At 32.2% G+C, this 20066-nt stretch overlaps 2 protein-coding genes across 2 annotated transcripts; both read left to right on the plus strand.

Moving 5' to 3' along the window:
• Positions 1–5636, plus strand: LOC125210103 (F-box/LRR-repeat protein At3g03360-like). Its single transcript, XM_048109681.1, has 6 exons — positions 1–42; positions 118–905; positions 1360–1366; positions 1461–1601; positions 2140–2256; positions 5430–5636. Exons 1-6 carry the CDS (start codon positions 1–3, stop codon positions 5634–5636), a joined length of 1302 nt encoding a protein of 433 aa, XP_047965638.1.
• An 11014-nt stretch (positions 5637–16650) lies between these two features.
• LOC125213104 (RING-H2 finger protein ATL38-like) lies at positions 16651–19525 on the plus strand. Its single transcript, XM_048113463.1, has 3 exons — positions 16651–17347; positions 17775–17872; positions 18996–19525. The coding sequence occupies exons 1-3, from the start codon at positions 17189–17191 to the stop codon at positions 19381–19383; spliced, it is 645 nt and encodes a 214-aa protein (XP_047969420.1). The 5' UTR covers positions 16651–17188; the 3' UTR covers positions 19384–19525.
• Positions 19526–20066: the final 541 nt, after the last annotated feature.

Here is a 20066-nt window from a genome sequence, read left to right on the forward strand (position 1 = left end):
ATGGCGAGAGTGCAACGGAGGCGGCTCAAAGATGACTACACGGTAAAATTCTTTATTTATTTATAATCTTATAATAATTTTTTTATTGTTTATGTTTATTATTTGATTTTCAACCAGGATGATCGAATTAGTATGCTTCCGAATGATATACTAGTGTTAATATTGTCTTCATTGAGTTTTAAAGAAGCTATGGCGACTAGTTCACTTTCCTCTCGATGGAAGAACTTGTGGATGTTGACATCCAAACTAGATTTTCACATTGATTTTTTAGAAACAATTGAAAGGAGGAATTACAATGATAGATACAAATTTGGAATACAATGCATTTATGTTAAATGGGTTGACCACATATTTACCCGACTACGAGCCGTGAAACCCTCTACTAATGTTGTCGAATTCAGATTGTCGTTCGATTTAACTTTTCCGTATTTCGCACCATGGATCAATGATTGGCTTAGATACGCTGTGAGTAGAAAGGCTGAGCGTCTTGATTTAATCTTGGTCGCTTACCAAGGCGAAAGGCGTTACTCTTTCCCGTACAAAGAAGGGAATTTTCCCGCCAATTTGAAGTTGTTGAAGAAACTCCGTTTGCATTATGTTAATGTGAGTGGTGAGGCTGTGGCATTTATATTGGGGAGTTGTCGTCTCCTCGAGCAACTCTCGTTGCATGAAACGGGCGTGCTTTCGTCTCTTGAGGTCGTTGGGACATCTCCGTTGTTCAAATGCCTAGAAATCAGCGAGTGCATGAGCCTCAAATCAGTTGTGGTTCGTGGATCGGAGCTTGTTTGCATCAAGTACAAAGGTGTGGGAAATCTAGCTAGTTGTCGTTTCGTGCTCGTAAATGTTCCTCTCCTTACTCAGCTCTGGATTCAGGCAGAGCCGTATTTCCCAGATTTGATTGCCATGTTAGACATGTTTGATCATGTGTTACCACAACTACACACACTCAAGATGTACTCCACCTCCATAATCAGCTAGTGATAAACGTACGTATACGTACGTACATAACCGAACTTTTTTAAACATTTTACATTGAAAATCATTTTATAAACATTAATTGATTTAAAATAAATTTCATACTAATCATTTTGCAACACTTCAAGAAAGATTTAAAATTTATACTTAAATATTTGTATATTTAATAAAATATATATTTTCTACTAAATATTGTATATTAATTCAAATCATAGTCGAAATCATGCTACGATTCGACATAAAATTTCTATATCACTTCTTTGTTATTGCTACATATATTACAATAAATAACAAAATTAATTTTTAATTAAATTCACTTAAATCTAAATTTTTTTAAAATATTATGTACATGTACAATTATGTACGTTTATCTTTTCCCATCAGGTATAAGGTACACTATATATATTAGTAAATTTTATTGTTTATTTTCCAATTAATTATCTAAGTTGCTATATTAAATAAGATCACATACATATGTTGTACAGATGCCCTTTGAAGCGAAGATGATGCCCAATCTCAAGCAATTTGTGGTGGTTCTTGCTGGAAGTGATTATTGTGACGAGTGTTCTCTAATGCCATGGTTTAGTGTGATATCTGCACCTTGCTTGGAAAGAGTTGTGGTAGAGGTAACTATCTACTACCTTCGTCCCTTGAAAAACCTATTTTCATTTTGGACCGTTCCTTAAAAATAGAAACTTTCTAAACTTTATATTTTAGGACGTGGACCCACAATCCACTATTTTTTTCTCTCTCCTCTCTTACTTTACCTATTTATCTTTTATCCCTCTTACAGTCTTACTTTACCGATAATGCTTAAAAATTCGTGTCGTTTCAAAAGTTTCTACTTTTTTTAAAGGAGGGATGTAGTACTACTTTAATATTTTCAATAATTACTAAACATGGTTGGTTGTATATTGATGAATTGCTTCTACCATTGTTATCACATGGTTGGTTGTATACTGATGAATTGTTTCTACTAATGTTGATTAATAGGCATCACACCAGGAGAAGAGCAAAAATTATTAAAGGTGTTGTGATGGTGATCCTAATGGTGATGTTTGGCTATGGGACCGAGATAAAATTCATAATTCTTATTTTCGTATCAAGAAAATAGAGTTTGTTGGTTATCGTGGAGTGTCTAATCAATTCCAAATGATTAATCAGTTTGTCGAATATGGTACTGCCTTAGACAAGGTAATTGTTGATCCACGATCTTTCAAGCACAGGTGGCATATGCCGTGGGATCGCATTTATCGAAACCACATGGAAGATGAAACATTTGTAAGGAATCGTGCAAGAGACCAATTTAAAGACTCGAGAATAAATGTCACCATTCTTTAGACTAGAGTTTGTCATTTTTTTTTTGGAATGAAAATCAAATTTAGATTTTGACCACAATAAATTATAAACGTTCATTTGTTTTATTATGGAGTATATTTTGAGTATTAACTATATGATGTATTGTGAGTTGCGAATTAGTTGTATTAATTGTAAATTATGATTCGACTAAGTTCATTGATTTTTGAGCATTAACTATAGGGTAAAGTGTAAAAAGTTCTGTTTCTTAATTTCTTTAGACTAGGATTTGTCATTTTTATTTGAAAATAAAATAAAATTATGATATAATGTTAGTTGCAAATTAGATTATTAATTGCAAATTAGGATTTGACTTAGTTCATTGAACTTTGAGTATTAGTCATAGGTAGAGGGTCGAAAATGTCTCATTATTTTAGGAATTTATCCAAAAAAGTCACGCCATTTAAGTAATTATAATTTAGTACCCATCATCTTAATTTTAGAAATAAAATGTTCGGCAAAATATTTTCGTCGATTGAAATATCGTTGTGGCAAAATTGAAAATACACGTCCCTAGTCTACATGCAAAAATTCTAGTGATAGTACTATAATTTTAAGAGTTATAAAAAATAAAAAAATCAGATAAGATTATAAAATTAAAAACATCTTCTCAAGTTACAAAGTCACTATAGCAAGGAAATAAAAATTTCACATCCCAAAACCATAAACAAAGATAACAAAAAAAATCAGTCCTATAACATATTAACGGGAGAGTAAAATATTGTTAATTAAATCACCTCAGCTAAAAAATCAATAAGACTCTCTACATTCTATCTACCGAACTCCAAGCACAGGAGCATTCAAGATTAATTAAAAATAATGGTTATGGACAACTGCGTGTAATCAATTATGATAAAAAAAAAAAGTACTAATTCCTAATAATACGGGGAAATTTTCCATTTTTAGTGTTACTTTACATCTGAATGTTGCTTAGCAAGAAATCAACCGCGAAATTATTAAACATTTCGATCCATTATATCTTGCCAATTAGATATTTAAATACTATAAATATATAATGGATAGGGTGCCACCTATATTAAAGTGACAATGTAACACTGTTATTAACTGTCAGATCTCCTATATAGATGGTTTAGATTGGATTTTAGAAATAGAGCACGGATTGCTTGGTCGTGAATAATGGGTCGCTTTGCATGGTAATTTTGTCTTTCTGCTTGCAATTAAATTTGAATAGGGAATGGCAAATCGCGGTTTTTTTGGGCGCTGATTCATCCTCTCTCTACCACCAAGCTATAACGTATGCCCACTACATGAGAAACTGAATCGTTTCTCTCTCCAAATCTCTCAATCTCCCAATCCGATCATCCACCGTGTTTCTTCATCTATTTAAGCAAAACCTAGACTGCTTGCTCTCACCGAAATCCTCCCCCAGCGATTTGTGATTCTCTTCTTTTCCGTGTGCAATTGCCCAATCAGAAGCTTGAAAATCGGCGGTTGGAGTTTGAAATCCTCACCCCAGCGGTTTGTAGTTCTCCCGTAAACGACCGTTGAAGTTTTAAATTGGCGATTGAAGCTTGAAATCGGCGCTCTCCAGGTATTTCTGGGTCATTATCGGTAAGTTGTCGTACATGTTTTCACTTAGTTTCTGAACTGCATGTGTAAACCTTGATTCCTAGGGCTTGTTTGATGCTTTGTTCTATGTTCTTGTTTGCTTTTTTTCTATATTCTTGGTTGATGTTGTAGCATAGAGAAGGATTTTTTTGCTTATTCTAGAGTTAGATTGAACAAAACAAAAAATCCAAAGATGGATTTTTTGCTTAATCGGCTGCGTTAAATTGAACAAAACAAAAAATCAAAAAATGGATTTTTTGCTTAATCTGGAGTTAGATAATGCTGTGTCTGTTGTTTTGTTCATAGAATTGGATTTTTTGCTTAATCTGGAGCATGATAATTTGATTTTGTTGGTTGTTTTGTAACAAAAATTTAAGTACACGTTTGATTTAAATACACATTTAGATTTCCTTGTTTGAAGTGTTGTTGTTGCTTTGTACTATGTTGTAGTTTGCTTGGGTGTCATTAAAACCAATTTGTTTGCTTATTGAAGATTGATATTTTGCTTATTCTAATGTTAGGAAGTGTTGGGTGTCATTAAAAAGTATTTGTTTGCTTAAAGAATATTCATTCTTTGCTTATTCTAAAGTTAGAAAATGCTTGGTCTCATGACCGACCCTGTTTCAAACGTTTTTGTTAAGTTTTTTTGGTCATTTAGAATAGCTTGTTTTAAGTATTTTTGTTGCTTTATTCTTTGATGTTGTTTGCTTGGGTGTCATTAAAATGTATGTATCCTCTTATTGAATATTGATTTTTTGCTTATTGTAGAATTAGGAAAATGCTTGGAGCTTTTAAAAATGTATTTGGTTGTTTATTAAAGATTGGTTCTTTGCTTTTTCTACAGTTAAAAAAATGCTTGGTATGATGATAGACAAGTACACGTTTGATTTAAATACACATTTAGAATTGCTTGTTTTAAGTGTTGTTGTTGCTTTGTACTATGTTGTAGTTTGCTTGGGTGTCATTAAAATCAATTTGTTTGCTTATTGAAGATTGATATTTTGCTTATTCTAATGTTAGGAAATGTAATGCTGGGTGTCATTAAAAAGTATTTGTTTGCTTATTGAATATTCATTCTTTGCTTATTCTAAAATTAGAAAATGCTTGGTCTCATAACAAACCCTGTTTCAAACGTTTTAGTTAAGTTTTTTTGGTCATTTAGAGTAGCTTGTTTTAAGTGTTTTTGTTGCTTTATTCTTTGATGTTGTTCGCTTGGGTGTCATTAAAATGTATGTATCCTCTTATTGAATATTGATTTTCTGCTTATTGTAGAGTTAGGAAAATGTTAGGTGCTTTTAAAAATGTATTTGGTTGCTTATTGAAGATTGATTCTTTGCTTTTTCTAGAGTTAAAAAATGTTTAGTATGATGATAGACCCTCTTTCATACATTTTAATTACATTTTTGTGGGCATTAAGAATTGTTTGTTCTTATTTTGTTTGTTGCTTGGTTCTTTGCTGTTGTTTGCTTAGGTGTAAGTTCATTTTACATTTTTGTTTATTAATGGTTGCATATTTGCTTGCTTTAAAGGTTAAAGATTGGAAGTGCGACCTTACCAACAAGTCATCGAAGGCATTCCAATCGCTCCGTGCGAAATTCGTTACAGCTATGGTTTATAGTAACGAAAACAAGGTCATTGATTACATGATGAGAACAACAACAAGCCACATGAAAGAGGCACAAAGTAAAGGAACCGTTGATGTTGAAAAGATGGTGGCAAATTTCCCAAAACCTTAAATGATGAATTACATTGATTTTAAAAAGTGACAATTACTTACTTTGTTCTGATTAGAATTTGTTTTGAATATTGATTAGTTTTGGTTTAAGGGTTTTTTTTTTTGTTTTAAAATTTTGTTATTCATTTTTCTGTTTATTTCTTTATGGCGAAATATGTTCGAATAGTTGAAATTAGGAAAACAAAATAAATTAATGCAATACCAAACAAGCAAATCCATAAACATAATCAAGCATTAAATTTAATGTAACCAAGCATTTGGTTATAAGTACAGTCTACAACATTCTACTAACAAAAGTATTCATTCGCATCTATCAGCAACTAAATAGATATTAACATGCAAGCATGTATATGCAAGCAGATGCTTATAGTAAATCCAAGCAAAACCATAAACATTAACAAGCAATAAAGTGAAATATGTTTGAGCACTAATTAGGAAAGCAAAATAAAGTAATGCAATATCAACCAAGCAAATCCATAAACATAATCAAGCATTAAATTTAATGTAACCAAGCATTTGGTTATAAGTACTGTCTACAACATTCTACTAACAAAAGTATTCATTTGGATTTACCCGCAACTAAAGCGATATTAACAAGCAATCCTATATATGCAAGCAATTGCTTATATTAAATCCAAGCAAAATCATAAACATTAACTAGCAATAAATTGAATGTGTCCAAGCAATCTAAGCAAATCCATAAACTTAATCAAACAGTAAAATAAATATATTCCATCAATTGATAATAAGTTCTGCAACTGAGATACAATGGATAGTAATTACAATCCTTCTAGCCTCAATGAGATTCTAGCCTTACAGTCACATCTTTTAGAGGTTCTTCTGCGCTTGTTAATAAATCCTTCACGGGCATGAATGTGATCCATTTCAATCCCATTCTTCAACCCTTGCCTGTTGCACAAAATATTGCCAAGTAACACACTCACGTGAAGATTTGATTCTACGTTTCGGGGTGTCGAAGCCAGCTTCACGAGCATAAGCATCGTAGAAAGCAATTCCGGCATCCAAATTGTTGAATTTCTTGCCAACGAATGGTTTTAGTTTGTCAGGGCACTCGGGGACACAAGCAGCTGCGTAGGATATAAAAAAAGCAATAATATCAAAAGAACCAAGCAACAAATGGTATTACATCAAGCAAACTGGAGAGGCAAACTCACAGTTGAATTAAAGCACAACAAGCATTGCCATTCAAACAAAGAAGCAATACAGTATATTTGTCTCTCAATTGTTTGTCAATTAATAATTTTAAGCAAGCAATATGAGATATTGTAACAGTAGCAAAAGCAAATGGAGCCAACTAATTTAGCAACAAAACATATTTAACAAAGCAAATATATTTTATCAACTAAGCAATGCAAATGGATCACCATCAGAAAGCAACACAACAAATTAATAACAGCGCAATCTGCTTTGCAACATCCTACACAATCTGTCAGAATTTGAGTTCACGTATAAAAAAACACACTCTACAATTACTTAAAGTTGAATCATATAGATAACCAACAAAATCTAAAAACACAATTACACGATTAGAACCACCTGCAAAATAGGTCATATTCGTGTCAACGGGAACATCATTCTCCATGGATTGACTAACGACGGAAGATAGATAGAAGTAACAAAAAAAATCAGTATCCTCCTAAATTGAAGAAAAATAAGGAAAGTGCCTCTTACCGTCTTCAAAATCAGTGAAATGAATATCAGCGGGAACATCATTCTTCATAGATTGACTTAATATTGAAGGAAAAGTTTTAGAGAAGAGAATGGAAATAGCGCTTAAATTAAAATAATCGCACACACTGAATATAGCTATGGCGTTTTTTTCTATAGATTTCTGAGATAAATGCCGAAAATAGAAGAAAGAGAGAAGGAAGAAATACCGTGAATTGCGTTTCAGAAGAAACCGCTGCAATTGTGAATTCCAGAAATAGCCTTTAGCAATATTTTTATTCATTTTAATAATAAATCTAAACTGCCAGATGTCACTTTAAAATTGAATCTCACGCCAAATCTAACGCTTAAGATTGGTGGCACAGTGTCACTGAAACTAGCGTTGTCATTCTAGCAATTCCCTATATAATGGATGATAAAATCTATCTAAATTTATATATATATATATATATATATATATATGCATGAGTCATGATTGTGACAGCAGTTATATCTGTGTATGTGCAAATAGCCAACTTTTGTAGTAGCTCATGACTAATTTAGTGCAATTAAACTTTTAAGTCAAACCATAAGAAATATGATTTTCTACCCCATTCTAACTTGATAAAATGTAGTAGCAAAAGTTATGAGCCTATGATGTGCATTGTACATACTCTGTATTGGTATATATTAATTAAAATATACGTATATATGATTGTGAATAAAAAATAAAAAGATCATTTTACTAAATATTTTCGTAAAAAGATTTAGTATATTCTCTTCCTTTTTAAGTAGTTACAATAAATTTCTCAAGACCATCGTATTTAATTATCCCCTTTCTGAATATATAGATTACATTTCTGCAACCGATAGTCTAAAAGAAGATTTCCTTCATCGTTATTGATTATTTTCCTGCAAAATAAAAGATTTGGTATCAAAAACAAAAAATAACCCTCTCAAATTGTGTACTTAATAGTTACAAAAATAGGGTTTGAAGAGTTAAATAACAATGGCGAGAGCTAAGCGGAGGCGGCTCAACGATGACTACACGGTAAATTCTTCTTTCCCATTTATTTATATATTCATATTGATTTATAGGGTAGTGATAATTAAAAAATATGAACAATACAAAATAGTAGCAATAGAAAATATGTTTACATTATCAACACAACATCAACTGACACGCATTTTCTGTTGCCACTATTTTGTTATCGGTTGACATTTCATAGTTTGAAGTTTGTACACTATTTAGAGTTTGCACTTGATTACATTCCTTCATTTATACTAATAAAAATTTTGTTGATTGCTTATTATTTGATTTTCAACCAGGATGATCGAATTAGTATGCTTCCAGATGAAATATTAGTGATAATATTGTCTTCATTGAGTTTGAAAGAAGCTATGGCGACTAGCTTGCTTTCGTCTCGATGGAAGAATTTGTGGATGTTTACATCCAAACTAGATCTACACATGTATTTTTTTAAAACATTTTATTGGATGAGAAGTTATGAGAGACACAAATTAGGAATACAAAGTATTTATGTTAAATGGTGATCGCCTATTTACCAGACTACAAGTAGTGAAACCCTCTACTAATCTTGTCGAATTCAGATTTTCGTCAGATTTATCTTCGTCTTTTGCACCACGGATCGATGAATGGCTTAGATACGCTGTGAGTAGAAAGGTTGAGCGTCTTGATTTGAGCTCGGTCGCTTACTCTTTCCCATACAAAGAAGGTAATTTTCCCGCCAATTTGAAGTTGTTGAAGAAACTCCGTTTGCATTATGTGAATGTGAGTGGTGAGGCTGTGGCATTTATATTGGGGAATTGTCGTCTCCTCGAGCAACTCTCGTTGCATGAAATGGGCGCGCTTTCGTCACTTGAGGTCGTTGGGACATCTCCGATGTTCAAATGCCTAGAAATAAGCCGGTGCCAGAGCCTCACATCAGTTGTAGTTCGTGAATCGGGGCTCGTTTGCATCAAGTTCATCATGGGCATACGTTGTCGTTTCGTGCTCTTAAACGTTCCTCTCCTTACTCAGCTAGCTCTGGATTCAGGCGGAGCCGTGTTTGCCGGATTTGAATGACATTTTACACATGTTTGATTCTGTGCTTCCACAACTACACACACTCAAGATATACTCCACCTCCATAACTAGCTATGGGGTATACTATATATATTTGTGATTGTTTTATTTTCCAATTAATTATCTAAGTTGCTAAATTAATTAAGATCATATACATATATTGTACAGATACACTCTGTAGGGAAGTTGATGCCCAGTCTTAAGCAATTTGTGGTGGTTCTTCTTGGAAGTAACTACTGTGACAAATGCTCTCTCATGTCATGGTTTAGTGTGGTATATGCACCTTGTTTGCAAAGATTTGTCGTAGAGGTAATTAACAATCTACTTAATTTTCAATTTTGATAAGAATATGTGGACATCCCTCTTTTATGTGATTTCGTGGTCCATGTGGTGGCTTAGAAACAAAGTGACCTTCCAAAAATTTGAACCAAATTGAGATGTTGAAAGAAGACTTATTCTTTGGAGACTCGGCTCATGGACTAAAGGGTGGTGCCCGAACTTTCCTTTTCTAATAGAGAATTGTATGATGACTTGTTCAAAGTTAGGTGGTCTAGAAGTTATGAAAGAATCAATACTACTTGTCGAGTGACACAAAAGTGAACTTCACCCCGCTTCTCTAACTTCTTCTTTTTGCCCTCTTTGCGTGTGGTTGGGATAGCTCTTGGCTTTTGGTGGTTATGTTGCTAGTTGCCCCTTTTGTTGGTTTTTATTGGCGGGAAGTGTGTTGGTTCAGTGCATGGGCTTGCCAAAATAGAAATAGATTAGATATGAGAAATTTGCACTTTTAAACTCTTAACTTATTTGCGAGAAATTGAGACACCTTGCCGCCTTTTGTCATTATGCTAGCTCTAATAGCTGAAAGGAATATATTTATTTACATATATCTATATCAAATAAGATTACACATAGAATTAGATCAGAATTAGTATTATATTTTCAATATAAAGAACTCATGATAAGACAACAACAAGCATAATACACTGTAGTCACTAAAATTCTTTCGTCTTTTATTTTTTAGATTAGTATATTACTTTCCGCATTATATTTTCTAAAGCCTTTATTTATCTCCACGAGATCATTCCAAAAATCTTTCATTCATCTCAAGCCGGTGCAAGTTATTTCATGTTTTAGATCAGGACTATTAGTCTCTAGATCTCCGATGAACCTTGTAGCCTCTAAATAGTATGCCTTCACATTTTGCAGGTGAGTGATTCTACCATCATCTCATGATGATAGTAATTGAGAGACTGAGAGATGAATCGAAAAGTTAATAAAAACTTCTATTGCCAGTCTATTAAATATTAGTGATCGACATTATGTTGGATTTTCTTGAGACCTGACATAGACCTTGCTGCATTTTACCTCATTCTTGTATTTTTCAGAATTCCCTCCTTTATCATCTCATATTTCTATTGAAGAACTGACAGCTTTTTTTAAGTGACGATTAGATTTATTGTTATAAATAACTCTTGTTCTTTAGAAACACTTTACTTTTTTAAAAAAATTTATGTAAAATGATACAAAACACCATAGATGTATACATGCATTCATTACATATTCTAGAATTCTCTAATCTATTCTTTTATATTTTATATATCTAAGTTTTTTTGCTATAAAAATCTAGATAAATAATATATATAAATAATTTGTTAGTATTAATTATCTAAATATTCTACTATATATAAATAATTTGTTAGTATTAATTATCTAAATATTCTACTATATATGACTACTAGTCTACTACATAACATTTAGATTTAGATAATGTTTAGATATTTCTATAATAAGAATCTACATATTTTCTAATTTAAAAATCAAGTTTATTTTATTTTATTTTCAATACTTCTTAAATTTGATTGTCATTCGCAACCTACTGATATTGAAAAAAAACTTCGTACATGAGTGATTTTAAAAAAAATACTGCAATTTATTTTTTGCGATTTTACGTAATTGACTTGAACTTTTTGATTTGCAACACATTTTCTAATGTAGGGGGAGTGAGTGTCTATGCTTGCTTCGTTTATGAAACATTGAATTTTAGATAGTGCAATTGCCAACTTGTAATAAAGACCACATTTAGATATGAGTGATCATTCTTGGCTTGAATTTGGTCTAAAATCGGCTCATTTTGTAGCCATCCAAGCTCTATAGATAAACTTCTGAGTCAAATCGCATGGCAAACATTGAAGGTTACAACCATATGTTTCATGGTTGATAATGTGATAATAGATTAATAGGTTGATTCTTGGATTTCCAACTAAAGGTAGTGTCTCTGTGTACCCTGTTTTCGTTGATTTGATATTTTTAATTTTGAAGTTTGATCAAATTTTGAAATTACATAGATTAAATAGTACTATACAATTTTATTAGAATTGATTGTTAGCAAATCAAAATTTGGTGATTTTTAAAGTTATAAATAACCATTTTTTTAAATGACTTTTATGTGAAATTTTCTATTGTTTTATGGATATGGAAGACAAGAGATATGATTGTTTGAAAAAATATACTCCCTCCGTCCCAAGATAAGTGACCTATTTCTTTTGGGCACGTGATTTAAGGAATGGTATTTAAATAAGTTAAAGTGGAGAGAGTAAAGTATGAGAGAGGAAAAAGTAGAGGAGAGAAGAAAGAATAAATTAGGTGGATAATAAAGTAAGAGATATGACTTTTTACTAAAAATGGAAATAGGTCACTTATAATGGGACACCCCAAAAAGGAATACAAGTCACTTATCTTGGACCAATGAGGTTGGAGATGTGGGTTCACCATCAATTACCATCCACTCTCTGTTCTTTTGTAAATATCACTTTTAAAATTTTAAACTCATTATAATTTTCTCTTAAGTAGTAGTAATAATCATGATTGGTATAATACTAGCGAAGCGTACAAAAGTACTATAATTTTAGGACATAATATTAGTACCACCTATTTTCTCAAATAAATTTTGCACACGCAATTAATTGTAGTATTTGTTTTAACAAAATAACTTCAAATTTCCTTATGTACCTTATATAGGCATGAGATGTAATCATATGCAAACTCTAAATATAGTATAAACTTCAAACTATGATCTGGACCGTTAGAAAATGTCAACAGATGACAAAATAATGCAACAAAAAATGTCAACACAATATCAACGATGGATGTTGTGTTGACCTTATATAGACATCAAAATCTTGAAATTTTTACACTATATTAACATTGTGTTGAAACTATGATGAAACTATATTAAAGAATTTTGAATTTGTACAAAATGTAGAGGATCATTCAAATTTAAAACCCGTGGTGTTTCAAAAGTTTTTATTTTTCAAATACGGAGATAGTACTACTTTGATATTTTCAATAGTTACTAAACATGGTTGGTTTTATACTGATGAATTGTTTCTCCTAATGTTGATTAATAGGTATCACACCAGGAGAATAGCAAAAATTATTACAGGTGTTGTGATTTTCATCATCCCTTCTTCATCGGTGATGGTGATCCTAATGATGATGGTGATGGTGACGGTGATGGGAATGTTTGGCTATGGGACTGAGATAAAATTCGTAACTCTTATTTTTATATCAAGGAAGCAGAGCTATTGGATATTGTGGAGTGTCTAATCAATTCCAAATGATTAATCAGTTTGTCAAATATGTTACTGCCCTAGACAAGGTTATTGTTGATCCACGATCTTTCAAGCACAGGTGGCATATGCCCCGGGATTGCATTTATCGAAACCTCATGGAAGATGAAATATTTGTAACGAATCGTGCAAGAGACCAATTTAAAGACTCGAGAATAAATGTCACCATTCTTTAGACTAGGCTTTGTCATTTTTATTTGGGAATGAAAATCAAATTTAGATTTTGACCACAATAAATTATAAACGTTCATTTGTTTTATTATAGAGTATATTTTGAGTATTAACTATATGATGTATTGTGAGTTGCAAATTAGTTGTATTAATTGTAAATTAGGATTCGACTAAGTTCATTGATTTTTGAGCATTAACTATAGGGTAAAGTGTAAAAAGGTCTGTTTCTTAATTTCTTTAGACTAGGATTTGTCATTTTTATTTGAAAATAAAATAAAATTATGATATAATGTTAGTTGCAAATTAGATTATTAATTGCAAATTAGGATTTGACTTAGTTCATTGAACTTTGAGTATTAGTCATAGGTAAAGGATAATTTAGTGATAGTATAATTTTAAGAGTTACTATAAAAAATAAAAAATCAAATAAGATTATAAAATTAAAAACATCTTCTCAAGTTACAAAGTCAATAGCAAGGAAATAAAAATAACACATCCCAAAACCACAAACAAAGATAACAAAAAAATCAGTCATTAACTGGAGAGTAAAATATTGTTAATCATATCCCCTCAGATTCAAGAGTGTGACAAATCTAAGGCCCAACTGAATATCCGAAATCAGCCCAATATGTTTTGCAAATCAAAACAAAAGCAAGATTTATTATTTTTCAGTCTGTTATAGTTAATTTAATATTCTCGATCGAAGGTTTCGATATTTCTTTTTATTTGGATAGGGGGAAATTTTCCATTTTAATGTTACATTACATCTGAATGTTGCTTAGTCCTTACATACATAGTCCATACTTTACATGATACATACATAGTCCATCCTAAAAAAAATCTACCATGAGTCTGTGACAGCAGTTATATTTTGACTACGTAATAGTATAACAATTATTCTAACTACATTTGTGTATGTGCTAATACCCAACTTTTGTAGTAGTTCGCTACCACCCTCTAACTTGATAAAATAAAAGCTATGACGTGTAACATGAATATAGCTTGAAATTGAATACATACTTGACATGATTTAAAAATTCAAATCATATATCTATGTGCATTTGAATTATTGCTTCGCCGCTAGTTAGCCCATATGAAAGAAACATGAAAAAAAGTAGAAACAGACAAAATAAAGGTATAATAGGATTTATTTGAATCTATAAGCACATGGTAATGAGCTAGCTATAGGTTATACTTATGTTTTAATATCAAACCGCATGTGTACTAGGCATTTTTTTTACAATAAGGCTAACTTAATTAAGCTAACCATTTAACAATTCCTTAAAATAAATTAGGCAAAACACAATCTTAGATCCTTATACTTTAATTAAAATGTTCATTAGGTCCTTGTACATTTTTTTCATTTTAATAAGTCCTTATACTTTTCACAATATTTTTATCAGGTCCTCGTACAATTTTTCGTTTTAGTAGGTCCTTATACTTTTATCATAACTTTCATTAAGTCCTTGTACAATCTTTTATTTTAGGGACTTTTTTACATTTATCTTGGATAATAATCTAAATTTAATTAAACTTAATGCACTTTCTAATATTCCATTATTTAACTTAGCATAGTCTATATAGATAATATCATCTTGTCATCCAATATAATTTAAAGAAGTTGTAGAGAATAATAAAAAGATTAACCGTGATGATTGAAGATTAAAATCGAAGTGTTTTTTTAGAATAACTATCTGAATTTTCAATTAATTATTTATATTTATATTGAAAGATACATTTTTCTAAATATTTATAATTATAAGATAAGTTAAATAATAAAATTAAAAGGTTTACTAAATTTAATTAAATATAAATTATTATTTAAGATAAAAGTAAAAGAATATCTTAAAATAAAAAATTGTATAAGGACCTAATAAAAGTTATAATCAAAGTACAAGGACCTACTAAAACAAAAAAATTGTACGAGGATATGGTGAAATTTATGAGAAAGATATAAGAACCTATTAAAACGAAAAAATTGTACAAAGATCTAATGAACATTTTGACTAAAGTATAAGGACCGAATGTGTTTTGCCAATAAATTACTCTATTATAGTATGGACTATGTATGTATCATGTATATATGTATGCATAACGTATTTTGGAAAATAGTTGTTGGAGCACATAAAATATACAATCATAATAGTATGAAAGTTTAATATAATAGTATAATATAATTAACTCAATTGGAAATTTGAAAAACGAATCATCTAATATAAATTATAATATCCAAAGTAATCATATACAACCGCATGAAATCTACACAAGTTTAGTATTATATACTATACATATCAGTACTATGTGATGATTCACATATATGACTATTATAATCAATAAATAATTTGAATTGACTCAAACTTTAATTTTACACCTTACACATGCATATCTTTACAAGATTAGATTCCAACGTTAAATATCGCAACTTTTGTAGCTAATGTTAATATATATTCATACTACTATAAAATATTTGCCGCGAATCACTTGTAAACAATTGGCCCTATTTTATTTTTGTCTTGCTATTTCTTACTACTCACTCTATACTAGAATAATTTCTTAAAATTGGGATAATTAAGTTGTCTTATCAATATCACATGTAAATATACTCTGTCACTCATATATATAATAGCTAGTATATTACGCAATTAAGGGAACAATGTAAAATCATTCTCCATGTTCCGCAATAGAAGTCCTATTTAATTATGGCACGAGTTTTAAGAAATATAAAAAAAAATGAGTTAAGTTAGTGAAATTTGGGTCTCACCTATATATGGAGTATTAGTTTTATAAGAAAATGTGAGTGGAATAAGTTGACAGAATGTGAGACTTACTTATCATTTATAGTAAAAATGAAATAAAATTCTTACTTGGAACAGACTAAAATTATAAAATAAGACTCTTAGGGTGTTCGGTTTGCAAGATTGTATCCGAGATTAAATTTGTAGTGTGTTTGATTCAAGAGATTCAATTTCACAACTCAATCCTAGATGGATCATGAGATAATTAGTCATAGCTAAACCCTTTATGACTAGGAATAATCTCACAACTTAAACTAGATTATATCTTAGTACTATTTTATCTTGGAAACCGAACACCACCTTATTGTAAGACAGAAGGAGTAAAAAACTATTAATGCTTAAATCAAATTTAAATTGTGATATGCTCCAGCAGTTATAAAAGTTTCCTAAAAATACACAAAAATTTTCCTATATTTTATAAGGTCAAAATTTATTAACAATATTGTTCCATTATTAGTAATACCTAAACCAATCTCGATCTTTCTTTAGTTATACTATCAATTTTGCACTATCAATTTTGCATTAAAATTGGTTTGTGATACACTATCAAACTCTATTTATCTATTGACCGTTGATGGTTACTTCTATCTAATTTTCTCTTTGGAAATTGACCATCAAATTGCTGTTGCTACTAAATATCAACTCTCATTTCTTATATTGCTTGTTTTCAGTTTCCACTGCCACTCTCTCTTCTCTCTCTCTCTCCCATTTGAATTTACTCTTATTTTATGGTTGCTTGAATTTCACACCATGGGGCCCGTTGACTTGGTCCCAGCTAAATTCCTCCATGGGTTCCCATGTGAGGTGTAAATAGCAACTGTTTCTTTCCACACACATCGGCATTTCTGAGTTAAGAGTCTTGAGACAAAGGGGGAGGAGTTGTAGGAGTTATAAGAGGGTTAGGCTTGATAAAGATTGAATTTTTATTTTGGGAGATTTGGAGTTGGTACGCAGTAGTTGTTCCAAGATGCAATCTTTTCTAGCTTTTGTGATTTCTTGATTCATAGGTTTGTAATTGTTGGAGGGGATTTCGTTTTAGCTGTTATGAATAGTGCAAGATTTGAAATTTTCTGGTATTTGCAGTTGTGGGGCACTCGAATAATTAGTAGAAAAAGTAGAGAGAGGTGAAATTTGAAAACTTGGGTTCCTTTTTTTCTTTTTTTGGGTGTTGTAGGCAGGCAACAAACAATTGCAAAAAAGGGTAAAAATGATGACTCCAGGTGTAAATTTGGTGACGACTGTTATTGGATTTGGATTGAGTATTATGTTTATAGTGTTTGTGTGCACGAGGCTGATTTGTGCTAGGATACAATTGAGTGCATCGCGGAGGTCTCTTGCCCGGGCTAATGGATCTGATCTTAGCAATGTAAGCAATCCTCTTTTGCTACTTTGCTGCACTTTGTTGTAGATATCATGTTACCATATTGTGTGAAATCTTGAATTTAGTTGTGTATAATTAGTTAGTTTACATCTTTTGCGATTTGAATTAGACAGTGTTGGAGGTGTTTGGGAGAAATTTTATGCTGTTCTAGGCATCTTAAAACGATTGATTAGTGGTTGGATTTGAGTTGTGTTGCTCTATGCTTCTGCACAAGTAGTTTATGTAAGTTTGATCATGTATGAGGGAATGCCTTTTCTTTATATACAGATACAACAATGCTGTCTATGCTAAGCAAAATGATGTTTTTTGATGAATTTGCATTTGTGAATGAGAAAGTTGTTATGGTTGTATTTCGTTCTCTTCTAACTCGTTTTATTTATGGGGAGTTTAATTCTGCTCTGTTGTTGAACAGTTGGAGGGGGGTTTTCATGGTCTCGAGCCTCTAGTGCTGGCTAACTTTCCTATGATGAAGTATAGAGAGTTATGCTTGTCCTCGATAGAAAATGATTGGTAAGTTGATAGTTTGTGCGAGCGGGCATAATGCATCACTAGAAAGGTCTTAAATTCTTGTAGTCTCTCTCTTATCCTTCTCATTTTTCTGCTTCAATGATTCTTATCAAATGAGTAGCTTATAGCTTTCCCTAAACGTGATTTAATGCACTTGAACTATTCACGATTACATTGTGCGACTCTTTGCAAATCCTTGATTACTTATTAGTATGCTCCAGTTATGCTTCCTGTCGATTGTTGATAGAGTTTGGTTGGGATGCAAATCGTTGTATCACTATATTACTCTGTTGTTCAGCAGATAGTCAAGTTTATGTGTTATTTACGGCTGCAAGCTTCTGTTTGAGGTCATCTTATGCTTGGAGTTGGGGTTAAGTTAGTTTAGGTAGAACTGAATCGTTAGCTTTAAAGTGCGTCTTGATATCTTTATTACTTTTTTCGTAATATAGTTGAAATATGTCTGTACGAAGTAGTTGAAAAACTTTTCTTATCGAAAAACCCTCTACTAAGCATCACCCCCTGCCCTATCCCAAGAAAACCAATTACATATATGAAGAGAGGAAAAAAGGAATATTCAATTTTCATTATTTTCTCTCCGCCATCAATTTGCTTGGTTCTCTCGTATAAATATTAATACTCGTGAAACTAGTAAAGTGAGTAAGATGCTCTCCAGATCTACCCCTAGGTCGAAATTGGATGTTGTTTTGGGTTGAAAAACAAATGTATGTTTTGGTGGGATTGCCATTGTTTTTAAGTGTAAGTCATTCTTGTATGTGTATGAAGACTTCCTTATATGAGACCCTTCTAATGAAGTGATGCACGTGGTATAAATAAGTTCCTTCCCAATTTCGCTCTCTCATGTATCGAGCCTTATCAGTGAACCTCCCCGCATTTGAAGTGCGTTAAAATGTCAATCACCTTGTTTGGAGTATTTCATTGAGACAGAGGTGCAGTGTATTCATAATTTCCTCGAACCACACAGTCTATGCGCGTGCAAACGCGCCCCTACAAAGAAATGTGGTTCAAGGACCGTGCTTAACCGAACCATATCTTGCTTTTATATGTACCCTATGTTCACTTGTAAATTTTTGCTATTCTTAACTGATTAACTTTTGGCCAATTCCAGCCAGAGATGCACGGTGTGCCTGAGCGACTACCACGAGGAAGACACGCTGTGCGTGCTGCCAGTGTGCAGGCATTTATTCCACGCAACGTGCATTGGCATCTGGCTGCAGCAGCGATCAACGTGTCCTGTGTGTCGGATCTCTCTGCGCGAGCTTCCTGAGAGGAAGTGGTATATGCAGCCGATGTTCAGCCAAGCAGTGCGGTCTCAGCACCGGATGCAGTCAGTTAACGCGCACTATTGCCATTGCATGGCAAACTGGAATAGGCCAAGATCCAATGAGCACGTCGAGGAGCCATCAGCAGGAGGTGCAGCCCACATCGGGCACAGAAACACGGACTTAGTTCATGAAAAGAATGGAAAACCAGAGAGCCCACCACCGAACCAGTAGTGAGCCAGGTGTTGGTTTGGTTTCACTCTTGGCTTTCTGTAAATATGCTGTTGATTTTGCTTTTCTATTTTCTTGTACGAGGAGCTTTCTTTTCACTTCATTTGGAAAGCAATGTCATACATGGTTCCTCCTTGTCGCATTACTCTCTCTTTCAATCATTGCATAACTTTATTTTAAGAAGAGTGAACTTCATGGATGATCATGAACTAGTATTAAAGGATTATCCTTGAAAAAATGATCTACACATGGATATAAGAGCATCCGCAACCCGGCTCTTAGCCGTCTCCATCTCTGGCTCCGCCGACGAGATGGCTAAGAGACCGGGCTGCAAGCCTCCAGCTCAATAATATCTCGTTTAGTCGCCTATGTCGTCATATTAATAGAATCAAAATTTCAAAATATCATATGAGATACTTCTCCCTCCGTCCCAACTTAATTGTCACTCTTGGAGTTAGCACGAGTTTTAAGAAATATAGAGAAAAGCTAGTTGGAAAAGTTAGTGGAATGTGAGATCCATCTTTTTACATTGGTTTTATAATAAAATATGAGTGAAGTGAGTTAGTGGAGCGTGAGACCTAGTTACCATTTATGATAAAAATGAAATGTGACAATTAAGTTGGAATGTATTAAAATGAAAAGGAGTGACAATTAAGTTGTGACGAGTGAGTAGTTAATAAAACATC

This window comes from Salvia hispanica, chromosome 3, assembly GCF_023119035.1.
Source record: "Salvia hispanica cultivar TCC Black 2014 chromosome 3, UniMelb_Shisp_WGS_1.0, whole genome shotgun sequence".
Lineage (NCBI taxonomy): Eukaryota > Viridiplantae > Streptophyta > Magnoliopsida > Lamiales > Lamiaceae > Salvia > Salvia hispanica.